We start from the raw sequence: 26,262 nt of genomic DNA, 5'->3' as shown, positions 1-26,262 counted from the left end.
ATGGGTTTTAGCACCACAAGAAACCCTTGAGGTAGTAAACAAGGCCGAACGAGGAAAATCTTGACATTACAAAATTACTTGTCTTTGTGAACTGGACTATGTGTACAGATACTTTTAAAAACTGCTAAGAGGGAATAAAAAAAATTTAGGAGTACCAGCATTTAACTGTGGTAGTTTTTTGTGTTCTCTCTCCCCAATATATACATCTATGTATGTGTTGCTGCTAGAGAGATCACTAGGAATAGCAGATTACACATCCCTATTCAAGTATTTTAAAATGCAGGAATACCAGTTTATTTTTATTTTCCATTCTTTGAAGATTATGAACCAGAGCAACAGAAACACTGAATTTTCTAAATCAATATCAATTCCCCCAATTTTGTTATGAAGTCAAAACCCAGGCGTTTCTTGGTCCACATCTCCTGTTACTGGAAATTCTCTCAACATTCATGCATTGTAGTGAAAATTGATTGTCTGATAAAAGCTGACTTAATCTGCTTTATGATTTTTCCTGTGCAGACATGCACAGGTAGCACAGAGACTCATTATAAATGCCCCAAAAATGTGCCAGGGCAAGAGGACATAAAGGGGGAACAAGTTACCTGGAGATATGGAAATACAAAGAATATTAAGAAATGTCTTCATTACCATTACTGTATTGCCTGCACTTTGTTTTACTGTGTTGTATCATGCCTGTTATGAAGGTCAACCACAGAGGCTCCTTGGCTGGCTCAACTGCTGCTCCCAACATTACACTTTTGTCACTTCTGCAGAGATACTTCCTCTGCAGAAGACAAAGGCACAGATGCTTCCCAGAAGAGTCTGAAATAATTCAAAGTGTGGGATGAAAAAGTGATAAAAATCCTGTTAATATTTGAAGCAACAATTCCAGCCAGAAACCAGCAGTATGAATAACTGTAATTAAATTTAATCTTGGAAGCAATCTTATATGGATACTGCTCAAGGATCACTTAACCTTTTTGCTATGTCATCAGTGCATTTCTAATTATAGAGTGTCTGCTTTCAGATTTGCAGATTGCTTATCGGCTTGCAAGCCCCACTTCAAACGTCAAGGTCTTCTTGAGGTCTTTTCAACATTTTCAGGGCACTTCTCTGCTTTTTTCACAGAACCACAGCTTGTTTTAGTGGTCTTTTTTCCAGTGGGCATATTTTGACTTCACTATAAATGATGGCATACGTAATATTTTATGTCATCTAAAAGTTACATGCTTGCCTCTTTTTCTTAACTTTTTATTGCATATAACCAGGCAAGAAAAAATACATTAATAGTGGAGTTCTAGGAAAGAAAATAAAAGTCCTTCATGTGCTATGAAGATATTGGAGAAGAGCCCTTCTAGGATACACATCAAAGGAAAGCAAATGAGATGATTTACACAATGTGCTAAAAAGTGATTTTTCCCCTAGGTGGACAAAAAGTGTCAAAAATATTCCCATGAACATAAACCAGAAGGAAGCAAAATTGCATTTCAAGTCTTGTGGTGATTAACAGTGTCACATCTATGGTGGTGATGTGAAACTTATTTACCTCTGATAATTGCAATCTGCTTAAAAGCCATAAACACAGGCTAAAACCATATTTTCATTTAAGCCAATGCCAAAACTTCTAGGGGACCAGAATTTCACAAACAACCCTCACAACTTGAAAGGCAGAAAAAAATACTTGGTCCCCTAGAAGGAGGAATTGATGAAACAGGATTTGTTTGACAGCAATTCAAAAAAATCCTTGGCACTTTTTGTTAACATTCAGGACAAAGTCCAACTTTAAGATCTAGGAGAAAAACAACATTCCAAGTAAATGAAAAGACAAAAGGAGCATTCCATGAAATTAGGTGAACTTTTCTGTCAGTGGCATGACTAATTGCAGATTTCTCCAGCAACTAATGAAGGAATTAAGGGGTAATTGTAGAAGTTGGTAAAATAACTAGAAATTATTTTCAGCCACAGCAAAATCAGAAAACCCTCACACTGAATCTGATCATTTACTGTAGCAGAAAATAATCACTAGCAGGAAAGGCTCAGAAAGAGAAAACATTTGGTCATGGTTTTGCAAACTTGCTCTGCTAAAAACCTGTGTCTTAGCAAAGTGTGGAAAAGGATATCAAGGAATACACATAAGGTTAATTCCTTATTCCATGGCTGGAGGTTTCTGGAGAGAAAGGTCCAATGCCTTCCATGGGGCAAAGTGTAAATAACAGAGTAATGCAGCAGGAACTCTGCTCCCTTTCTGTCACATTCCTGCAGTGTCACACCGCCTTAAATTCTGACACTGTTTCATCTTAGAATTTTAAAGCCACTTTTGTATATAACTTACATCTGACAGGAGTTTATTTCATAAATCTTTTTACTTCTTCACCTTCCTAAAATAGAACAGATCACCCTGGAACCGTCAAAGATTTAAGTCATAATGACTTTAAAGGAAGAAAAATGTAACTCTTGTGGTTGAAATAATTTAGCTGTTGTTTCTTCTCTGCCTCATAGTAACAGAGTGAATGTACATTATAATAAATCCAGAAGAATGAGTACCAAATATAATACTTTCAAAAATGATGGCTGACATCTTTGCTGAAGGCCGGAGGCTGTCTGTGAGCTCAGACCTACAGGAGCAGGTGAGTGCAAGTCCAAAGGGACGAAATACACACCACAAAGAAACGAAGGGGCCATTAGAGAAGGCAATTAAACACAGCAGCTGTGTGGTCTTTCAGAGGGAGACAGGAATATCTAAGCAGGATTTAAGAGGTAGCTGTTTGAATCATAACCATGTGCCCTCCAAATGTGTGCAGAGCAAACACATATTTGCCCACAAGAGGTAAATTTATACTCTGAGGTGCACAGGCAGTGGAGCTCAGCTCTCAGACTTTACATTTTTCTGCCTACATAAATTTTGATCAATATTCCCACATCTGTTCTTTAAAAGCATTCTTACATAACTTCTTCTACCAGTTCCTTCCCTTATGACAGGAATGCTCTTCCTAAGAGAATGGAAAAGCTGTTAAACCTCACCCTTTTCCTTTTTCAGAAACAAAAGTGCCAACATCATTTCTGATTTGTATTAAAACATTCGTAGCTGCCCCCAAGAATATTTTTATTTTACATTAAAAAAAACACTCCCAAAACAAAACCCAAAAATTAATTCCTAAGTCCAAGCTGCCCCCAGAAGTGTTGGAAATGTTTTCACAGCAAAAAATCACAAAAGGGGGAAAGGCAATTCAAGTTAAGGCAGATATTATGTGTCAATGTCACCCCACTTTGAACCACGTGGTCTCTGCATTCAAAACCAAAGGTAATGTAAAAAAAAATCAGAACTATAAAAATAAAATAGATCACTGGGACAAAGCTAGAAGTGTTCTCATTTCTTTTTTCTTTTCTTACACAGATAAATTGTCTTTTTCTTGAAGTTAAAAAAAAAAAGAAAATGAAATAAACTTATGCAAACTGCTATTTTTTTTGGCAGAGATGAACTCCTATTTTGCAGTCCTAGAAGTCCATGGTTCTGGCCTCTGCTTCTAACAGGAGAGACAGACCAAATTCTGAATATGTTTATAGCACAGAGTAGGGTCACAAGCAGGTGAAACACTGCCTGGTTTTCCTTGGAGTATTGCTACATTCCAGCAGGACAGACCGAGAGGGAAAAGTTAACAAAATCCCTCTCACAACCAAACTCCCTCTCACACAGGAGGTCCTGATCCAGGAAGGTTTTCAAGAGCAGGCCCAATTTCCTTTTTGGACAAGAGTTGTTGTTTGTGTCACAAGTGCACACCCAATTCCCTGCCGAGACCTTACAAAAAATGAAACATCAGACCAGAAGAGTGTGGTAATTACTTACGAATCCACGTGGTTTTCAAAGGAAAGGAGGATTGGGAAGGGCGATGTCTTAAATGCACATTCAGCAATAGCTTCTATTACTTCCTAAAGAATCAAAATAAACATAGTTAAAAATTTAACTCTCTGAAAAAGCAGAGTTTTAGCCTTTGAAGACAGAAAGGACCCAACAAGCTCTGAAATATTCCCTGAGATCAGACCTTCCTTCCTAAACATCCCAGAAAGTTCTGCATGTGCTTTGCCACAACCAAATTTTTCAGCCTGAACTATAATCAAATCTCCAAAAGGTCTGATGAGTCTCAAGCACCGCATTTTTCAAGAAATGACTTATGTCTGCCAAAATCAATAGTTTAAATGTAAAGCTTGGTTCTGGTGTGGCGCTGTTCCCTGCCTGCAGCTAAGGCTTTCATGTGCTATAATAAACACGCTCTGACAAAGGCAGATCTTCTAAACATCATCAGCACAAGCACATATCCATAAAATCCTTAGTTACTCTGACTCACATTCTAGTTCCCTCTCTTTTTTTTTTTTTTTTTTTGATGACAGAAATCCCTCTAAGGCAAAATAAAGGAAGAAAGAAATCTTTACTCAATTAAAACAGTTGGTTCTGTGGTATTTATCAAAGGACTCAGAAAAGGAAGCTTCCCTAAAGTTTCCTGCCAGCTCTATGGAAAATGGAAACCCTAAATCCAGTAGAAAGGTAATTTGATAACGATGATTTCAGTGAGGTGCACAATAAATGCACTCATCGTTACAAATCATGAAACTTTTCCCTCTTGGAACAAATCTCTCTTCCAGAAGAACATACAAAACACTGAAAACTTTTCATATGCTGGCAAGCTCTGGAATTTCTAAGAACCCTAAGTCTCTGCCATGCCAAATCATAAGGATGACTAAAACCTAAAAGATCTATTTATTTTAAACAAGCTTTCCCTGGGGATTCCTCTTGTTCATTTTCTGTAATTTCAGAGGCTCAACTGAGAAGAATAACAGTAAGAAATCCACTTCCTGAAAGAGAAGCTGAGCTTCTGGTGCATTCTTTTGGCCCCCTTATTTTCAACTGCCTTCCTGCTGCTAGAGGGGATGGAATCCTGTGCGAGTAGGGAAAATAACCTGGAAGAGTCAAGTCAGGAGTGCACTGATGAGATGTGGGGATGAGAAGCTCAGACAGCAGCAAAGGCAAGTGCTCCATGGTCAGAGGAACCAGCTGGCAGGTTCCATGCGTGGCCCCAGCTGCAGAATGGCTCACCTGCAGCAGCTCTCCATGGTGTAAACATGGTTACACACACAGAGAGCCCTGGTGATGGTGTGACAGAATGACAGAATGACAGAATGGCTCACCTGCAGCAGCTCTCCATGGTTTAAACACAGTTACACACACAGAGCCCTGGTGATGGTGTGACAGAATGACAGAATGGCTCACCTGCAGCAGCTCTCCATGGTGTAAACATGGTTACACACACAGAGCCCTGGTGATGGTGTGACAGAATGACAGAATGGCTCACCTGCAGCAGCTCTCCATGGTGTAAACACAGTTACACACACAGAGAGCCCTGTGACATCCATGGCTGCTCCCTATCGGATCCCACCCTGGCACAGCTCACAACCCACAGCTGAGAAAGACTTTATGGATTTCTGAGTGGTGAACCAAGGGGAAAGCCAAGGAACCAAAAAGCCCAGGAACATAAGGATGGGGAGCGCACAGTGCTGCTGCCTCTGCACTTGAGGAGCTCTGTCTGAGGCTGTGAAAGCCGGCAGACTGAGCAGAACCCTTGTGCTGTGGTCACGGCAAAAGTGTGAGCTGAGAAACGATTCAGCATTCAAGACATGAATTGATTCTCACACTCCTGACACATTATTTCACTGCCATTTTGCTCCTCCCCAGCCAAGCAGCACACTTGGAGTGTTGAAAGGAAATCGAGATGTTTTTCACATTTTTCTGTGTGGATTAAAACATGCCTGCCCTGAAATGACCGATGAAATACTCCAGAGTAGGTTTAAAATACCTTCCAATATCTCTCCTGCCAGCACAATGCCAAGGGTTGAACATCCAAATATCCAGGGATAATCCTTGTTCCCACTAATGATCCTTTTAAAAATCAGATTAACTTCGTTTTAAATTCCTGCTCATGACCAAAGCAGTCGAGAGCCATCTTCCTTAATTAAAGGACTTCCAGCAATCAAACCCCACGCCTATAAGCATAATTGGTTTCCCATAAACATAACTGGGAAGTTAATAACGAATATGCAAGAAGGTTGTTTTACGTGTTTCTGTGATTAACGCAATCAAGGGAGAATTAGAGAGAGCAAACTGGGAAAAAAAGAGTGTTCTGGTACAAGTGAAACTTGATGTTCTGTTTGTGGCAGAGCTGTTTGCTTTTTTCCTAAAGAAAGGCACTAGAAGACAAAATCCCACCCAACAACACGTTTGAAGTATGGGAGAAATGGCTCAAAGCTGTAGCTGGCACAGAAGCCACACGTAATCCCTGCACCATAACCAAAGTCAATAACGAACATTTTCCCACATATTCTTGCACACAGCTAAGGCTAGAAATGTATTTCCATGGTGAGTTAGTGTCTCAGATGAAGGAGAATTATTTCTTCACACTTCAAAACTGATTTCCTGAGGTATGATTGTAAGCTGTGCTGACTACCAATCCTAATACTACAGGAAAACACCTCCATTATGCTCCTCTAACACCTTGGATCAAAAACATCTTTAAGAAGAATAAGAAGATAACAATTTAAGGTTATTGCTAAGGGTATGGTCTCTACCTTATGCTGTAGAAAAGGAAATGGAAGATGAAATTCAATAATAAAGATGACAGGTTTAGGGTTTGACTGGCACAAATATCCCTTCACAGTCTCCAAAGATACTAATTTTTCTTTCTTACCTTCCAGTACTTTGGGTGTGATTCCAAGTATCAGGGATAACACTGCACACACACTATTTTTTTTTAAATCTAATGCCCAGTGTCTGGGTCATGTGCATGGAGCCTGCCCATCTGGCCATGAGCAGCATGTTATTCTCTGCTCCCAGGAGTTTGAAGGATTGCAAATTGTTGAGAGCTAGCTGCTACTTCCAGTCTCAGTTCAGGGCTTCTGCCTCCCGCTGCCAGTGACCAGGCAGGGAGGAGAACAGGAGTGAACTGATGTGCTGGGTACTGCTGTCCAAACCCCGTGGCCCCCAGCTCTGTCCCACGGAGCTGTAACCCAGCAGTTGTTTCTCCCAACGCCTTCACGGCCCCGTTTGTCTCTGTGCAGACCCAGCTGTGGTGGCTGTGCCTGGTCCCTCAGCCCTGGCTGAGGCCTTACCTGGCTCTCTCCCTGTGAGATTGGCTGCAGGGACGTGCACAGGAGCACGGACCCGGGCACGGAGCCCAGCCCAGATGGCACTGCTGTCACACCACATAATCCCTTTTCCTCACACTGCCAGGACCACCAGGACCCTCTCCCCACGCAAGGTCCAAATGCTGCAGCTCTTCTCCTCCAACGACTCTGCAGCTGCTCTGCAATTCCCTCTAGCAGCATCCTTCTGCCCTCCCACCCTCGCAGTGGCGTATCTGTGATGGTTTTGCCCGCACAGGACGCTGCCCAGCTGACCCGCCGTACCTTGAAGGATATCTCTGTGGTCATGGTGAAGCCGTGAGTGATGACGGGCTCCTCCTCCGCGGTCCGTCCCTTCCAGCAGTCCAGCTCCACGCAGCGGCAGCCCGACAGCAGCACCTGCCGGTACATCTCCACCGAGGAGTTGCCAGCCAGCTGTCCAGCTGGGACACAGCACAGACAAGGGACGTCACTCTGGGCCTCGGGAACAGGCACAACTGATCTGACAATCACTAGGGTTAACAGCAGCTTCTGCCCTCGGCTGAGAGGAGCAACGCTCCAGGGAACACGGAAAGCCCAAGAACGCAACGGAAATTACTGTGGCACAGTCAACGTCATGGTTTGGATCTGCCATCAGCCAAGCAGAGAATAACCCAGCTGAAGCCAGCTCAGAAGCTTCTGATGGGCAGCATCAAATACACAAAATTAAATAATAATAATAATAATAATAATAATAATAAAAAACTTAGTTTTAGGAGATTTTGTTATCCCCTGACAAGCAATGTGAAATTCAGAGGCGGCTCAGGAGACCAAGACCACATTTTCTCACAACATGCAACGCAGTTTAGTACAAGATGAAACAAACCCCCCTGGAGTCACTAATGGCACTGTCATTAGGTCTCAAATCAATATTTAATATGCTAACCACTGCAATGAGTTGGTCAGTTAAATTTCGTGATGTGTTACTGTATTATGTAGAGAGAAATTCAATCAGACTGTCCTTTTCCAAAAATGAGATAATATAAATCTAAAAATTAAGAAGGAAAACTCATTTTTTCCAAACTTGGGAAATATTAAAAAAGAAGCAACAAAAAATTCCCAGCCCAAGCCAACAAAGAAGTCCAGTTGGATTCAGGGAAGGATAGCCAGGCTGCCTTCATCTGCTGCAACAGGTTTGATTCCTGTCATTCAGACACAAATTTCTTGCAGCAGAGAGGTAACAGTAATGGAAGAATGGCTTTGTGCTGCTTTTAGATGTGAAGGAAATGGATGCAGTTTCCTGCTTTCCAGCAGACTTGCTGAGAAGATCTTCCTGGATTTCTTGAAGGGAAATTAGTTTTCTTTATAAGGAGGCAGTGAGTTTATTTACAGTGAAGATTCTTTGCTGGCTGGGGACATATAAATACTTCATCTAGACTGGCATACACTGTAATGCAGATTAATCCTCATTTTATGATGGATAAATAGTCTCTGTGATTCTGTGTTTAGGTTTTATGCTGGGAAATACACATTTTGGAATTTGCTTCACAAAACAGAATTGTCTGTTTTTACCTTGTACTTAAAACTGTAAGAGAACCCCTTCTTACTTGAAAATCCCTGTTTACAGTTTCTGTCTGATACATGAGATGGAGAAATCACAAATTCTCCACAAGGTATTAACATTACTCTTGTTGCAATCCATAAGAATTCTCAGTTACTGCTGGAACCAGTGAGAAATATCTGTTAATAACAGAAGAAATTGGCCAGTGCTGGAAACCTCTGAAAATCCAAATGGCGTCAGCAAAGTGACAATGTGTCTCTCTTTTTAAAAAAAAATTTATTTAGCTTTTTCCTGTTTCACCTTTGCTTATGGCAGATTATTTTTCCTTACACAAAAGCCTTTTTGGTGCAATTCCAATGTCTGGGTTAAGTAGTGGCTCTTTTTCTTTGCAGGAAGCAAACAAGCATAAGCACGGATCAGGGAATAACCACTCACATTTCCATGTACTCATCCCTAAGCATCTGCTTATGAAATCCTGGCTCTCATAGGGATCCACTGAACTCTATTGCCTAAAAACCCACATTCACTTCGAAAACTGTTCTAATGTTGTCTTTCTTTTCCCTCGGAGCATTTTGAGTTTGGATTATGAAACTATTCTATGATTAACGAACTCTATTTATGAGAGATTCCTGGTGATTATCATTGCAGAGTGTTTTGGGCTCCAAGATCCTTCACCTTCAGAAGTGTTTAAGTAAATCATGACATGCATCACTTGCCATATGACACTTCCCACACTACCTTATTAATAAGGCTCAGACGTTTTGGAAGGATTCCTGCAAAGGATAAGAGGTTATTCAACCTCCAAACCACACAATCTTCAGAAAGACTCCCAGGCAGAGTGTAAAACGCTAGCACACATTTTAATAGTCCCAACAGCTTGTTTTTCTCAAATACAGAATATGAGGGATGCTCCCCGAAATGTGAGGGGTTTGCATATATTATTTAGAAATTTCTATTGTGTGAGTTCCTATTTGCATTTATTTTAAATACCCCTTCTGCATTTTAAAATGTGGTAACACAGAGACTAAAGGGAACACTTCCAGTATATTTTTAATAGCCTGAGTGCAGATCAATTTTTTAATACTGGAAATTGAGAGCATTATTTGTTCCCTTCTACAATACAAGCAGTGTCTACAGTAACACCATACAGAACACATTTACATCCCATCACTCTATATGGACTAAGGAGAAATGGATTTGGACAAAAAATCACTTTTCTGAAAAATGCAATGACCAAATAATAACTGACAGGGTGCTGTGCAAAATGAGCCAGTGCTGACTGCTCTAAGCTGAGGAAATGACCCAGGTCTTCCCACACAGAACACTTCCACACTTCTGCAACTTTAAGCTGCTCATTTCTCAGGAACTGCATCCTTGTTGGGTTCATCCACCACTGTTTTTCCAAGTGAAAGCTATTTGCAGTATGTGGAGTTCAAACGTGGTTGCTATCTGTTTAAGGTATCTCTGCTCCACAAACTGGGGGATTTTTGGATCCAGCTATTTGGAATCACCTGACTCTTCACTCTCCTAGAACCAGAGGCTGCTTCTTCCCTCTCCCAACACTTTCTCCAGCATGAGGTGCCTGTACCCTCCCTTTGCTGGGCACAAACATGAGCTGCTAAATCTCCTCTCTCCAGACAAGTGCTGGAGAAGCAATCAGTGCCCTGGATTTTTTGTCCACTGGGGTTTGCAGTGTGCAAACTCAGAGCCCCACGCTGGGAGCCTGGCTCCTCACTCCAGCAGCCACACAAGGTGCTGGCAGCCGAGATTTTCTTAGACACAGCACCTTTATCTGCATTTACTTTCCTCCTGAGCTATTTCACCATGCACAGGACAAGCTGATCAGAGCTGTGACCTACTCTACTCCTGCTTGTGTGTCAGTCAGAACCAGGCTCTCAGCCCTGCCTGTTGTTTTGACACTTCACACTGGACCGAAGCAGGATGTGTGGCCAGCAGCAGGAAGGTGTCACCCAGATTTCCATCCCTTCCTGATGGTGCTGTCAGCTTGGAAACTGCTCTGCAAGCTTTGGAGGGGAACAAGATTTCAAGGAAGTGCTGAATGCAGACAATAAGCAGCAACACTGAGGACTGAGGAATCACTGAGAACAGAAAAGCTGGAGGGTGGTAGATGAGAGGTCACAGGCAGCAACAGAGAACTGCCACTCAGGAGATGTTTTTCTAGAAAGAACTGAAATACAAACCTATTGCTGAGATTATTGCCCCTTCTAGCCAAAACATGTGTTAAAGGTGTGTGATTTTAGTATTCTGCACTTCCCAGAGACAACAGCAAGTCGCCCAGCCCTCAAAACGTGCAAGGCTGAGCGTGATATGATCTGTCTCTGACTTTGGGTGCCGCTGAAAGAAATGTTGCAAAGTCAGTCCCCACTGTGCCCACAGCAGAAACCTGAGGTGAGACTCCAGGAAAACACAGAGTAGCACTTTAGGGGTTCAAAGGAATAAAGAAATAAATATGACACCAATGAGAAAAAAAGATGAGACAGTAAAAAAAGTTTCTCAAAGACGACATTTTTTTTAAGTTAGCCCAGGTTCACTTCAAATCACTTCTTTCTTCATGAATTTTTACCTTTGTTCTTAAAAATTACATTTTCCTAAGAGTAAAGAAAGCAGTAACACTTCTAAATAAATAATCAGGACTTGATGTACTGCCAAGGGTTTCTACTAAAGGCTAGGAAAATGATCAGCATAATTAAAAATAAATTCAGAGTGTGCACATGGTGCTTTTTATGTTATAATGTTGTTTCTTTGTGCATGCTTTTTCTGGGTTAAAAAAACTAACAAAGGCAGAGATAATTGGTAGGGCATTAAGCTCAGTAATCATAAAGTAATGCCAGACTGAATAGTTTTCTTATTGTCCTGATAATTATTACATGACTAGTTGCTATTTCATGGCCTCAGTCAGGGCAAAGGTGCTTCCAAGGCTTCCCTTCCAAAGCCATGAGCACTTGAGCAGATCCTTCAAACTCTTTTGGGGAAAAGGAGTAGCTCACCATCATTAATTTTATTAATTTTACTTCCTCGTTGGAAGAAAGCAAATGGGAAATGTGATTGCTGTATCTGACGCAGGCTCAGAGCAGAATCCAAGGCTGTCAGCTTTTGTAACGCACAGATAAAAATCAAATCATTAATCCCATTGTGGCCAGCTGCCACACATTCACTGAACATAATGAACCCACTTAAAGGGAAGGGCTTATGATTTATGCCTGCAAATGTGAAAATATGCACTCTGAAAAGGAATTTGAAAGAGCTTCAAACTTCTCTTGTACTATCCCCTGAGTTTATCCTGATTTACTCCCCTCTGTTTACTAAGCTGGGAATATTTTGTCCAATTAAGACTGAAGATCATGTTTCCAAATATACCTCTGAGGTTACTTGGAAATGCAGGCAAAGGAACCTGTAGATGCAATCTGAGATGATTTGCAGACTTTCACATACAAAGTCAAAGCAAATTTAGCAAGTGTCAAGGTAAATAATTAAACATGTGAGGTCACTTGTAGGGCAGTTAAAAAAATTAGAATAGGTTGGACTAATCATGAATTCCCATCCTTAATTCTTTGGGTTTTGGCTCCAAACCTTTGGAACACATCTCTGTCCTGACCAGCCCTGATAAAAATCTGTGGTATGGACCTGGCTATAAATTCCTGCTGGTAGAGGGGAGAGCAGTCTCTTATTTCTTCAGAACAACCTTAAATTGCATCCTTTTTAAACCTCCTGTGGGCCTGTGCTTCTCACTTTAGTACTGCAGCTTAACTGTTTTCTTCCAGACTTTCTGCATAAAGCTGCAGCATTTGGCTCAAGCACCAACTAATCCTCAGTGACAGAACAAAGTCAGTATTGGAGGTAAGAGGTCTGCAGAACATCACAGTTAAAAATTGCTTTTGCTTTGGCCATGTCTTCGCTCCACCCAAGGGCATAAATTTCTGCATATTGGAATCATAACTTAGAAGTGGCCACACTGCTTTTTGTTTCTTTTAATTCAGAGAAAGAAAATCGCTGTCAAAACAAATACTTATGTGACAAGTTCTAGCACAAAACACATTTCACAGCCTAGATATAACTCCTGAAAAATGGTGTCTAATGGAAACGATGACAATTCCTTCACTTCGTGAAAGCTGGCGAAGGTGCTGGAGAAAGAGCTGCAACAAACATAAAGCAGATGAAAAGAGCTCCCCTGAGGTCTGTTTAAAGTGCCTGGGGTTGTTCATGTTTTGGCACACTGGCACCCTGAAGGAGCTGGTCAGTTAAGGCCAGTCTGTTAACGGTGTTAAAAAGCCTACATTACACATAAACCACATTTTTAGCACTTAGTGCAGCATCATTTTGTTAAATTAAACATAATGCTAAGTCATTAGCAAACATGACAGGACTAAGCAAACATCAAATCAAACAGGAGAGAACCCCCTGTGCACATCTGCTTGCCCAAAACATTTGTTCCTATGTAAACCAAACTATAATAGTAAATTTACAATTATTTGCTCATAAATTAACAGAACCTTGGACTAGAAAACTAATGCCAAAAGTCAAATTCCTAAACTGCCTTAGCTTTCTCTGAGTCTTAAAGCATTGTTGACTTTGCTGTGCAAACAATACAGTTCAGACTGTAAATCTAATTAACAGGAGCTTCTGGGTGCTCAACCTTTTTAAAAACATGACAGCACCTAAAAATCCCAGCTCAGATGTCAGATATTGTCAGGGAGCCAATCTCCACTCTTGTATTTGTGGGCTGTCACAAAATTATGTGCCATGTTGGAACCTCCTTAATCTCTGAATCAAAGCAGATTTCATGGAGCACAACAAACTGCCAGATTTCATGTTTAGGGGCAAATTTATGAGCTACGGAGATGTTTCCCGTATTCTGCTTTGCATGCTTGCTATCTTTGTTGTCATAAAAAGCACGAGGTTCATTCTCCTCCCTAAAGATGGGCCTTAATATGGAATCCTGCTTGAGGGAATCTTTCCAGGGACTTCACTGGGTTTCTGGCCAGGCCTTATCTGAACAACATAACTGCTGCTCACACGTTAATAAAAGTGTATTTGATGCACTTGTGTTGCAGCTGCAATAAAAATCAAGTGCCACCCTTGCTTCCCTGAAGACTGAACTCCATCATCTGTTTAATGCCGATGTTTTTAGTGTATTTTATGTTACCACTGAAAATACACTCGGAATTTTTGTAAGGTAAGGAATCAGATCTGTCCAACACTGCTGTACCTGTGAGGTAGGTGTTGTGTGAGGAGTTGATGAAGTAGTGTGACAGTGGTTGAGACATATCTTCATTTAAATCCAGTTTCTCGGGTGGAACGACGCCGTTCTCTTCTCCACTCAGATACCGCATAAATCCATCCACGGATATCTGTCCTGAGAGAAACACAGAGCCAGGGAAAGCACCCATTAACTTCAACCACAGATTTTGTGGCATGCAGATAAATTCAATGTACACTTACACAAAGGCACGTGTGAAAGACCATATAACCACCAGCCTGGCGTTCACCCAGTTATCCAAATATTCTTTCGTTACTACTACCTCGATTTCAGCCGCACAAGTGGCCAGTAACACACAGCCCTTCAGCTGTAACAAAGATAAAGCTCTTCATAATCAGCATCTTCAGAAAAGCAAGTGCAGGGGGGAATCAAGAGTTACAGCAAAAATAGATCCAAGCCCATCAAGGAAAGGGGTCTTTGGGGGACAAAACAAAGCACGCTTTCCAAAGCAAACCAAGAAACCTGCAGGGAGCCACAGACACAGGCAACTCTAACCTCTTTGGAGTTTGGTCCAGTGTGTGCATGAACTACCTTTCAGGTGGGAGCTAAGGTTTGCTTTGTCACTTTTATATTTGTCTTCTAATTGATATCTCATTGGAGTGTCAGCATAAATTATCATTTCATATGCTGCTGTCAAATCAGAAAGCTGAGTCCTATCCTTTCATTCATCTCAGACGAACTGCTCTTACTACATCAGGAGGACTTTTGCTGTTAAGCCTTCTGCATAAAGTTGACTTTAGGATGTCAATTTGCACATTTAGACTAAAAAGAAATCCAGTAATCCATAATTGAAGATTACTGCTTAATTGAAAAAATTTGAGACTTTTTTTTTTGCCTGGTATTTTTTGCTATTTTGTCTAAATTTTGTCTGTTTACTCAACCATATATCTTTAGTTATTTCTGTGCCTGCCTACAGTAAAACAGATCTTCTGTATCTCTGAACTACATGTTTAGTGACTCCCAACAGTGAGAATTTCTTACCTCTCGTGTCCAACCCAAAATATTCTGCACAGTCTGACAAAGCAAAATCTCATTTGCCTGATGATAGCATTGAAAAACTGAAGATTTCAGTTCTATTCCTGACTCTGCTATTCTCTCCTTTCAGGATCAATCCCTTTTTATACTAAAATACATAAACCTACACATGTTTTTCTAGAATGTTAAAAAGTAGCAGACAACCTTGTCCTTTTTCCTGTGTTTTTAAGCTTGTAAACACATGATGCAAATATTGCATGTAAAGCATTTACTTAAAATCTATGCTTGGGCCTGATTTGGCTCTTGCTCAGAGAGGAAAAGATGTGTAACAGTCTTAAGTATACATCCTCCTTTTCCTAACACCCCAAGACTGGTAGCATTAAACGAACTTATTCATAAGAGCAGAAATGCAGTGACAAAACAGAGCAATGCAATTGCCATTCATTCTTACGACAACTGTAAGAGGGTTGGAAAGAAGAACATCAAGTCCATCCCCTATTTTAAGGCTGTAATCCAAGTGCAGTCCTGTCAGGCTCCACAGCTGCTTTGCTATAGGGTAACTAATCATCCAGAGATGGAGGCCCATGTACTTTCCTTTCTACAAGGAATAATTCAAGGAGGTGAAAGTCAGGAAAAAAATCCCACCACTGAGGTTTTTCGTGGAACTAAAGGTGTAGGAAGAACCTTTCCACCGCCTGAATCGACCAGAGAATGCCAACAGCACCAGGTGCTACCATGGAGTTTGCTTGACCTAAAATCCACCCAAGAGAATGCTCTGCACCAAGCAGACTGAGAATGTGTCAAGTATCCACACCAAGTGAAACAACAGAGGAAAAACCAAAGTTAAGACCTGAACGGGATTGCTGCCACTTGCATTTTGTTATACGGATTCACGCACGTGTAGTTTTGAAGGTTCTCAAAGCGATCTTTGCATTCAATCCTCAAAGCGCACCTGGCAAACAGGGGCCTTGTTTTTCAGATGGAGATGGTTCTCCTGTGCACTGCTGCTGGTATTAACATAAATCACAGCGAGCATTATTCACAAGTGTAATTAGGCAGCTTCTGAGCTACCCACTTGTCTGAGCCCACGGCTCTAGAATGCGATTTCCCCTATCACAATTAAGCAGTCAGCATTTCAGAAAGTGAAGCAATTTGCAAGTTCAATTACAGCCTATATTGCACCAGTGAGAGTTTGTCTGTGGAACGGAGATGGCAGATGTCAAAGGGGCTTTGTGTCCTGGATATTAAAGAGTAGATTGTTTGTGACCAATGTCAATAGTATTCTGAGGCAACTGCAGAGAGGACGATCCTTGGTGGACAGTCATTTAAAAAAATGGTCTTAATTAAGTGGTAAGATTTGTTCTCTGTTTCCTTAAACATATTACACCTTTACACAGACACTGGCAAGAAAAAATAATGTTATCAGTTGTTTTGATTACAGTTGTCACCTTTTATCATTGCCTATATAATAGAAAGATTTAATGGTATGTTTAGACATAAAAAGTTACAGAGACAAGAGACACATAATGCAAAGATAGAGAGACATGATAGATTCACATTTTTCTTTTTCTTTTTTTGGCTTTTTGTATTAAAATTATCTTAACCCTAAAAATTTGATTAAACTTCTAAAAATATCTGGTGTGCTTAATACACCTCAAGTTGTAGAGTTAATTGGCTTGCCTTTTTCACTCACCATTGCCATGTTAAATTTGATCTGGTGTCTCTTCTTGGGATGGAATCACATCCGTGAGCGCAACCACAGCAGAAGCCACGTCAGCAGCTACAACCCTCAGCGAGACCCTTTTCTCTGCAGGGTTTGGAGTTTGCCAGCACAAGAAATTTATTTTTCTTCCCTTTCAAACACCTCTTCTCTAATTTATCTGATTAATTACAACTTCCCTCCCTATGGGGTCACTCGGTAGTGCTTTATTAAAACACTTAAAAACAGCACAAACATAAAAATGCCTCCTTTTTCCTGAGGTACCTGCCCAATTGAAATGTTCAACACAAATCACTCAGTACCACTGAGACATCTGCTGAAGAAAGCAAGAGCTTCCTCATCCTCCACTCTACTCTTCCTAAGATCTCTCCCTTTTCCCCTCTCACTTTGTCCTCTTTCCCTCACTCTCTGCTCATTTTCCTTTCACATTTTTCATGTTTCCCCCTCACACATGGCACATTTCCCCTCACTGCATTTCCCCCCTCACTCTTGGAACCTTTTTCCCTTCACACTTTGTGCTTCTTCCCGCCACACTTTGCACTTTCCCCCCTCACACTTTGCACTTTTCCCTGTTTGCATTTTTCCCTTCACACTTTGCCCTATTTCCCCTTACACCTTCCATTTTTCCCTTACATTTTGCACTTTTCCTCTCACACTTTGAAATTTTCCTGCCTCACTTTGCCCCTTTTCCCTCACACTTTTCCCTGCACACTTTGTACATTTTCCCCTCACACCGCACTTTTCACCTAACTTTGCCCTTTTATCTGTATTTTTGCCCTTTTTCTCCCACACGCTTCACTTTTCTCCTCACTTTGCTTTTTCCTGCACACTTTCCACTTTTCCTCCTCATATTTTGCACTTTTCCCCTCACACTCAACACTTTTCCCTGTTTGCATTTTTCCCTTCACATTTTGCCCTATTTCCCCTTCCATTTTTCCCTTACATTTTGCACTCTTCCCCTCACACTCTGTACTTTTCCTGCCTCACTTTGCCCTTTTTTCCTCTCATTTCACACTTTTCCCCTCACACTTGGCACACTTGCCCCTCACATTTCACACTTTTTCCCCTCACATTTTGCACTTCCCCCCTCACACTTAGCACTCTTTCTGCACTTTTGCCCTTTTCCTGCACTATTTCCCCTCTCACTTTGCACTTTTCTCCTCACACTTACCATTTTTCCTCCTCATATTTTGCACTTTTCCCTGTTTGAATTTTTTCCTTCACATTTAGCTCTATTTCCCCTTCCACTTCCCATTTTCCCCTTACATTTTGCACTTTCCCCCTCACACTCTGCACTTTGCCCTTTTTTCCTCCCATTTCACATTTTCCCCCTCACACTTTGCACATTTTTCCTTCACATTTCACACTTTTGCCCCTCACATTTCACACTTTCCCCCTCACACTTTGCACATTTTTCCTTCACATTTCACACTTTTGCCCCTCACATTTCACACTTTCCCCCTCACACTTTGCATGTTTTTGACTTGATTCTCAAAGCATGTGTAAGTGGCCAGCTAAAGTTTGGTGCCAGACAAGTGAGTAACAGATCAATTTTAATGTTTTTATTGTGCATTGGAACAGGCCTGAAAAATACAAGAGTAAGTGTGGAGGAGAAATACAAAAGTGTCTAATGTATTCTTAGTCACAGACATTCCCAGTACCTCAAAATTAGAAATGTGTAACTGCACACTTGTGTAAAGATTATATAGGCTTTGATCTACCTCTAGAAATGTACCTGAATTAAAAACTTTCAAGAGTTTGGAAAGGCACTGCAGAGTCTGGAAACGTTTCTCTATGCCTCTCTCTGTATTTGTACACACATGCAGAAAAATGTGAAGCAGTTTCTTAGTAAATGGTTCCACAGAACACCTCAAACTGCTGCTCCATACAACCTTCAGGGTGGTGGAATTCATGCAGAGATCAAAAAAGAACCACCACATTGGGAATCAAGTGAAATCAACTGAATCTGGCTTTTTTCATTAAAATTTGATAGGAAGGAGAAGTAATTTCCTACTGGAAGAGGAATACATTGAGAGATTCTATTGAATTTCCTGATTGTGATCAGCTTCATTATATGAAACATGGGAAGTGTTTGTGCACCTTGATCTTTTTCTGCATCCCTGGCTCCACCTGATTGTCCCAAAATAGTTACAAGGGAGGGAAAAAGAAAAAAAAAAAGCACAAATGAAGTGGCAAGTTCTATGCATTTCACAGTAATTCCTTCTAAACTTCAGTTACATGATCCCATACCTCTCAAGATCAATTACAATGGATCAAATACATGAATGTTCCTGATTCACAAAAAATCACATAAAAATGTAACTGTTGCTTTGTCCACAAGTATCAAGGCTCTTTTCTAGTCAACATTTGTCAGACCTAAATACAACAGAAGTCACTTCTGTTATCCCAGATCCTTTTTCCTGGAAGCAGTCTTCAGGCAGGTGACACACTTCTGACAAATGATCTATTGAAAATTCACAGAATTTCCAGGGGTAATTAAATGAATCCTCTTTTCTGTGGTTCCTAGATCTTGTCAACATTCATCAGTCAAAATGTTTTCTTCTGCAGCTGAGGAGATCTGGAATATCCTCACCCCTGGGAGATGGTGATCACACATTTGCCATGAGGCAGGAATTCCAGCCAGCTGAAATGGCTGATAGGATAGACTGCACCTTGTGAATATACCTCTCAGAGGCTCCTCTGAAGACTTACTGTGTACTCACGAGGCTCTTCTTAGTCCTGTTTGACCAGATCCAGAGAACCTGGCACATTTCTCTTGCAGGGCCTGTGACAGTGCTAGGGCAGACACAGGTGACAGCCCCATGGAAAACTGTTCCTGTGCAGTTTCCAGGCTGGAAAAAGCACAGGCTGCTTTTGACACAGAAATCCTTCTCCTGCTGCCTAATAAGACACAGGTAACTTGACAAGATGCTGCTTTCCCAACCTCTCTAGCAGCCAGCATGACCAGCACGTTGCTCTGGATGTGGAAATGCTCCTGTGTCCCTGGGAGCTTGCCAGCTCCTCAGCACGAGGATGTAAACAAGCCCCGCTCACTCAACACCTGCTAGAAGACATCAGGGTTCAAAGCAGGGTCGAGCTCCCAGAAGAAGCTCCTCCTGCAGTTCAGTGCCCTCTGCAGAGGCCCGGGATCAAGACCAAAACACCAGCAGTGCGGTAGTCTGGGGGAGGCATAAAAGTGCAGCTAACCCTGAGAACTTCCCGAACAGCTGCTTGATCTAAACTTCACCCCCTTATTTTGGTGGGTATGCTGGATGTGCAGCTACTTAATTTTCCTAGGGTCTGTCCAGCCTGCTCCCAGGAGCCTTCCAGTCCTCCGGAAAAAAATTTTGGGGCGGATAACAGGAGAGGCACAGCAGACAGCAGAAAAGACAACTTATGTGAACGCTTTTCTTTGTGCTTCACTCTTGCAGCCTCCACCTGTCCCTTAAAATTTGTGGATGTTTTGTATGACTATTAAAATGTGCATTTGCTTGTTCACAGTAAGCAGGTTTGGCCTCATGGATCTTAAACATTTCTTTCCGTGTGTCTGCAAACTTCACAGTGCTTTCCACTCGTTTACACCCGTGCTGTTATCCACTCAGTTATAATGTAACTGGAAAGCACAGTTGTGCCAAGAGATGTTATTAAAGCAAAAAAGAAAATAAAAAGGAAGCGAGACAATTAATTGGCACCTTCTATCTCCCAGTCAGCAGCACAGAATTACAATTGCATTTTGTCTGACAGTGAAATCGGGTTAATTCCAATGCAATCTGTAACAATAATCACATTTGCTGTAATCCCACACAACTGAGCAGTCCTCTCAACTCGAAGATAAGAATCCAACAAGTAAAGCAGGTATTTGATAATCCAGTGAGAGATCTGTAAATCGTGTCCCATTGGGAATTCTCTCTCACAAACCAGCACCGCAATTTACAGCTCATTAGGTATTAAAATATCATGCACAGTGTGGAGCAGGATGCACAGAGTCACGGTGTGTCTCTTGACACACATTAGCTACTCTCTGCTCTCTAGCTCTGTGAGCCAGCAGAGAAGCTCACGAGATGAATTTACATAAAATTCACACCGAGTGGGACACGGTGTGCCAAAGCCACTCTGGTGGCACTCACAACATTTGTATCCAAGTGACGCTGAAACCTGCTTGGCTTTCCAGACACACCTTCTGCTGCTGTACTGCTGTGGGGTGACTGCAGTTTCTGTCTGTATCCAGTTTTGCAAACCAGGGCAGGACTGGATTGTCCTGCACTGTCCAAGGGATGCCCTCTGAACAGCAAAGTCATCACAAGGACAGAACATGGTCCAAGCTCAGCCTAGACCAAAAAGACCCCAACCCTACAACTGGGTTACTACTCTTAGCCCAGGAATCTCAGTGCTGCTTTCTTTTAGAAAAAACACTGAGGACAGCAAAGACTCTCAGGACTCAGGTCAGGGTCTGCAGATATATCAAAATATCAACCACCATTTACACACCACAGAAATCATCAGTAGCTCCTCCATTTTAGCAGTTCGCTCAATGATCAGTAAGGGCAAAAATTCACAATAGTCAGTCAGCCTTATCAAATTAATAGGTAGAGCAACAGCAATATATCTGAATTACTGCATCTGGATATTAGTGAAGCATTTAATGAAGCTTTAAACTCAAATTTTTCCTAATTAGAAAAACTAATCTGCAAAAAAGTTCAGATAGAAATAAACTGAGGTCAGCTTAAAAGTTCAGGGTTTCTTTGAATTTAAAAACTGAACTGCACAAAAAGTCCAGAGGTTGAACACTGATCAGCAGTAGGTCTGGTTTCGTGAAGTCCTTAATAATACGAAAAAGTAGAATCAACAACACAGGGTTTAAAGAACAGACAGTTCTCTGGTGGCTGTTAGCAAAACAAGAGGGCAAAGCTGTAATGAAGCAGGTAAATGGGACACAAATCAAATGAGAACACACAAATAATAATTCAAGCTACATAGCTAATCACTAGAGCAAAGAAAATCAAAAATACAGAGGTGAATAGGAAAGAGGATGCCTAGAAATCTATCGCCCTGAGAAGCAGATGAGATGCAGAGAACAGCAACCCATCTGTACAAGAAGCTGCATCAAAAAAGGTGATTAAGAAAAAGAAATTAAACATGTAATGAGAACAGAGTGAGCACTAGAAAACTTGGGGTGAATGTCTGAAAAAGCTTGGCAGTGCTTCAACTAAGTGTGCTCAGAAACAGTCCTGTAACCAATAAACAGGATTTATTGGTTGTCTCATTGCTTAAATCCTTTAAAATCAAAGCAGGACAATATCCTGTTGTGTTCAAATCTCATTTCCGTTCTCTAAACTTGGAGGAAAACATGACGGATCCAATTCTGCCCTCAGTTATACTCGCTCAAATACCCTCTGTAATTAGACAGTTACCTGGCCACAAACCAAAACAGGCTGTCTTGGGGAACATGTTCTTGAAACAGAAATGAAAACTCACTCAGTAAGAAAGGAACAGAGCAAGATTCCTCGCTCCAGCCCTGAATGGGTACAGCGCAGTAAGACACAGGGAAATCTGAACACCAACAGAGAAAGGTAGCTCTGATCCAAGCTCAGGATAAATGCTCACTGAATGACAAGCAGCCACTGAGGGAAAACACGGGAAGGCAAACATGTTGTGCCTAAGTAGCCTACATAAAAGAGCTGGCTCAGTATCCATTAATCCATGCAGAAATATCGCATGCCCAAGGACACTGAGATCCAGAGCCTTCTGCAGAGGAAGGTTTGTCAAATAAAGGAGAGCTCAGTGTGTCTAAATCAGGAATGCTTGTCATTCTAATGAAGCTATCATATCCACTTCATCATCTGTACAAGTGCACACAGAAAACCAAGAGTGGATACAATTATTTATTTACCTTTTGGGGAGGGGCAAGAAAATGTTTGCAGATGGAAAACCACATTTCTGAACTATCAAGAGGAGGCACTGCAGCGCAAGACACTTAATTCACTCCAGAGAGGAAATATTTCCTACAAGCTTCCACGCAAACCATGCCAAACAGCAAATCTGCTTCAATCAGAATAAAAACTTCAGGAGCGTTCCAAGGACACTGCCATCTCCAAAGGGAAGGGAAGACAGAGCCTCACCTGAGGGAAAAAACAGGTTTCCTAACCTCACTGGTGCCTGTAGGCATGAACCATCCAGGTTTAACAAGATCTTAAAGCCACTGTGCAATGTTGAGCATGGTATTTATTTCATTATTTTATTAGAAGTCACAGGCTTTTTCAGCCCTTTTCAAGCTCTCAGGAAGGAAGGGCTCACAGGGGCTGCACAGCACATAAAAAGGATGTATTTTTCTCCAGTAGTGCTAGAAAACAGTAAAACACACATTGAAGCAGGAAAGATTCTAAGCACTCAACATTTTCTCTTCCTTAAAATTTATACCTTGGAAACACATTTATTTTGATGGATATTGATCCTTTAAATTCCTGCAGCAGCTTTAAAACCCTGTGCTGCTACAACACATGGTCACAGTTCAGAGATCCTGGTAAGCAGAGGTTTCATGATAAGGAAAACAAGTCTTGGAACAGCTTCTAAAACTTTAGCAGGCAGATGTATCCAAACTTGAATAACCAGTAATTGTTAAGGAGTGGGGGAAAACCCCAAGCACTGATCTCTCCTAAGTCTCAAGACTGAGGCAGGGTTTTACAGCCACGAGCCCATTCTCTGCTCTTGACTTCTCAGCAGAGATGCAGCAGAAATTGTTTCTGACAGGATATCCCTTACAGGCTATCAGAAGACAGTTTAGTTCCAGTTAAATCCACAAAATCACTACAAAACCACCTTCACACCAGTCCCCAGCTAGCAGTGGAATGAGCACTTTGCAACATGGCAGATTTCTAAGGCAGCTGAGTGGAAAGGATTTAAATTAGACAGATAAAAACACCATTCATCCCAGCAATACTGTAGTTATTTCTGACAGACTTGAAAGAGGGACACCACTGGAATATGTCACTGTCTTGCCAAACCTCTCAAAAACATCCTCTGTACAATGCCTCAGAGTGATCCTGGGAGATGGAATAATGTTAAAATGTTGGCGTACTTCCAATTGCTAAGTTGCACTAAAAGACATCTAAAAATATGTGGGGTTTTTTTTGCTAAGTGATACTTCTCTACATAAGCTATTAATGCACTTGCCAAAAAGATCGTCCTGTAGTATCATGGGAAGAGACAAGGGAAGAGAGTCAGTGTGCTGTAAGTGCCGAAAAAATTCTAAAAGAGAAAAATCACAGGTGACGTTTTTACTTCCAGAGACTCCTGCAGCTGAAAAAAGACTAATATTAAAGAGAAGTGGAAAAGAATAAAGGGGTGGCACTGCAAAGACAGTGCAAATAAATGGAAAAGAAGGCATTTCAGTCCCTTTAAAGGGCCTTCCTTATCTGTTCTTTAAACTTGGTTCTGCAGCTGCAGGCACTGCAGTGGACAATCCCTTTCATAAACAACTTGAGCTCTTCACTAATAACAATCGCTTTTTTTTGCCCTCTTTACTACCTCTGGCGGTCTGTGCCAGGACCATATTGTTAGGAAAGTTTTCCTAACTTCCAGCCTAAACTTACTCAAGGCCACTTGATCCCTCTGTGTTCTCGTGCCAACATTGTCCTTTAGTTTACCACTTCTTTCTGCCTCCCCAGCGTTTAACCCCGCTGTATTTATAGGCCTATTCCAGCTAAAGGGTATTGTGAGATGATTGCATCTGAGAGAAGGGAAACTTCCTCATATGGCTGCTGTGCTCCAGCAGTGCCCAGGCCCCAGCGCTCCGAGAGCCCTGCTCTGACAGATCCCACACATCCCAAAGCACTCGAGGATCAGGGCTGGCTCCTCGAGGCACAGACTGACTGACTGTCGAGTCGAGCCGACCCGAGGGCGAGGCAAACCCCAAAAATGACACACAAGAGAGGATGGCTCAGTGGCAGTGAGCCCAATAGTGCTCCTGTGCCACCAGTCCTAGATGCCACCCAGTGGATCCCTGCAGCCTTCACTCCCTGTGTCCTCAGGGGCCCTTTCCAGCTGAGAGCATTTGTACAAGTCATAATGAAGAGCCAAGCCATGCCATGTTTGTCCAAACTTCATCTCCGCTTGCTTCCTTCAGCACTTGAGTCCGGGCTCCTTTATATTTTCAGAAGTAAACTTTATCTAACACTCATCTTCAAATAATAAACCCTGCTGCTAAAATTGAATACTTCCCCGTGCTCCATAAACGAGGCAGCAACAAGCACAAAAGAAACAGTTTCACTGTTGGACTAAGTTTTCTATTTATGGGCTCTGATAGTCTGAGGCCGGGTCAAACACAATACAGGCAGGCAACTGCAGAAAAATACGTCCCCATAACCCCTGAAACGCAGTCTTGACGTAAGAGTCTCTTATCTTTGAGCAAAAGCTCCAGCTGGAGGGAATGAGGTTCTAAAACTGTGTTTGCCTTGTGGTCCTGTCACCCCCAGTTTTTTCAGCCATTCTCAGTGCTAGGACACAGGGCTGAAGGCTGCCTGTGGGGTTTGATCCCAGGGCCCACCAGCTGTTCCCTCTGGATCCCAGGCTGGGGAACAGGAGTCCCAGTGTGGTCACTTCCAGGTTGGACAGCACAGGGCTGGGTAATGCACAACCTGCATTACCATTACCATGACTTCATGCTCTGCAGCTCTGCAGACAAACTCCACAGTAAGTCTGGGCCATTTCACCTTCAGCACTGTTTCACTGATATCATGGAGCTATTCCTGGTGCCAGATACCAAGTCCAACATGGATTTCTGCAAAGCTCGTGCCTCTTTCAAAGTATCTGCATTATACACTGAAGATCACGAAACTTGTCCCCCCTGGAACCCTAAATATATTTTTGCTACTTTTATTATCAGTACTGCCAACAGCAGTGTTCAGTGTTGCAAAATCCATTATCACTAGTCCATATCACCGTTTCAGCTGGTACAGTTCAAAGATGACACAATTTACCTGTAAAGCAGATGCAAAAAATCCTTATAATTGAGGACTTTCCAGTCTAAAGTATTTTTACATTTAGTTTTCCACTTGAGGGGCAATGTTCCAAACAACTGCAAGGTCTGAAATTAATTTTGCAGCTTAACTAGAAAAAACAACCTCCAGTGTATTACAGAAATACATTCTGCAAACTCATTTTGACAAATAGTTTCCATTACCTTATTTATGCTGACACATTATCCATACTAACATTTGTCGCACATATATACATATTTTTTAAAACAATTTAAAAAAAAGGTTTTCTGGTAAGCTACCTAACTTAGCACTTGCTGCTGACAGCCTGGGCTAGACTACGACTTTGGTGTGGCTTAAACATTTTGAAGAGTAATAAATCATGACTGGGATCTATTGTTCTGTCAATATTTGAGACAGAAACAGTGCAGAGAGCTCCTCTCTTGTACAACTGGACTGGAAAACACTGACCATCCCAAAGTTAATGGGCTCTTGGGTAACTGTTCTTACTTTCCAGTGTTACAGCTGGGAGGCCAAAGAATTTCAACTGTTTTGTAACACTTCCTACAAAGGTTTCATACCAGAAGGCTCAACCACTTGCCTGAATGAT

At 41.7% G+C, this 26,262-nt stretch overlaps 1 protein-coding gene across 4 annotated transcripts in view; it reads right to left on the bottom strand.

The window, feature by feature from the left end:
* The window catches only part of PLCB1 (phospholipase C beta 1), a 337,353-nt gene that overhangs the window by 91,319 nt on the left and 219,772 nt on the right, over positions 1-26,262 (bottom strand). For all 4 annotated transcript variants that reach the window (XM_063391476.1, XM_063391478.1, XM_063391479.1 and 1 more), the window contains exons 10-12: positions 13,935-14,081; positions 7,453-7,610; positions 3,845-3,927 (exon numbers count right to left, since the gene is read on the bottom strand). In XM_063391476.1, coding sequence (XP_063247546.1) covers positions 3,845-3,927; positions 7,453-7,610; positions 13,935-14,081 — 388 coding nt within the window. The remainder of the gene's footprint in view (positions 1-3,844; positions 3,928-7,452; positions 7,611-13,934; positions 14,082-26,262) is intronic.

This window comes from Prinia subflava, chromosome 2 (assembly GCF_021018805.1).
Source record: "Prinia subflava isolate CZ2003 ecotype Zambia chromosome 2, Cam_Psub_1.2, whole genome shotgun sequence".
In the NCBI taxonomy this organism is placed as follows: Eukaryota; Metazoa; Chordata; class Aves; order Passeriformes; family Cisticolidae; genus Prinia; species Prinia subflava.
This window is presented reverse-complemented; position numbering and strand designations above follow the sequence as displayed.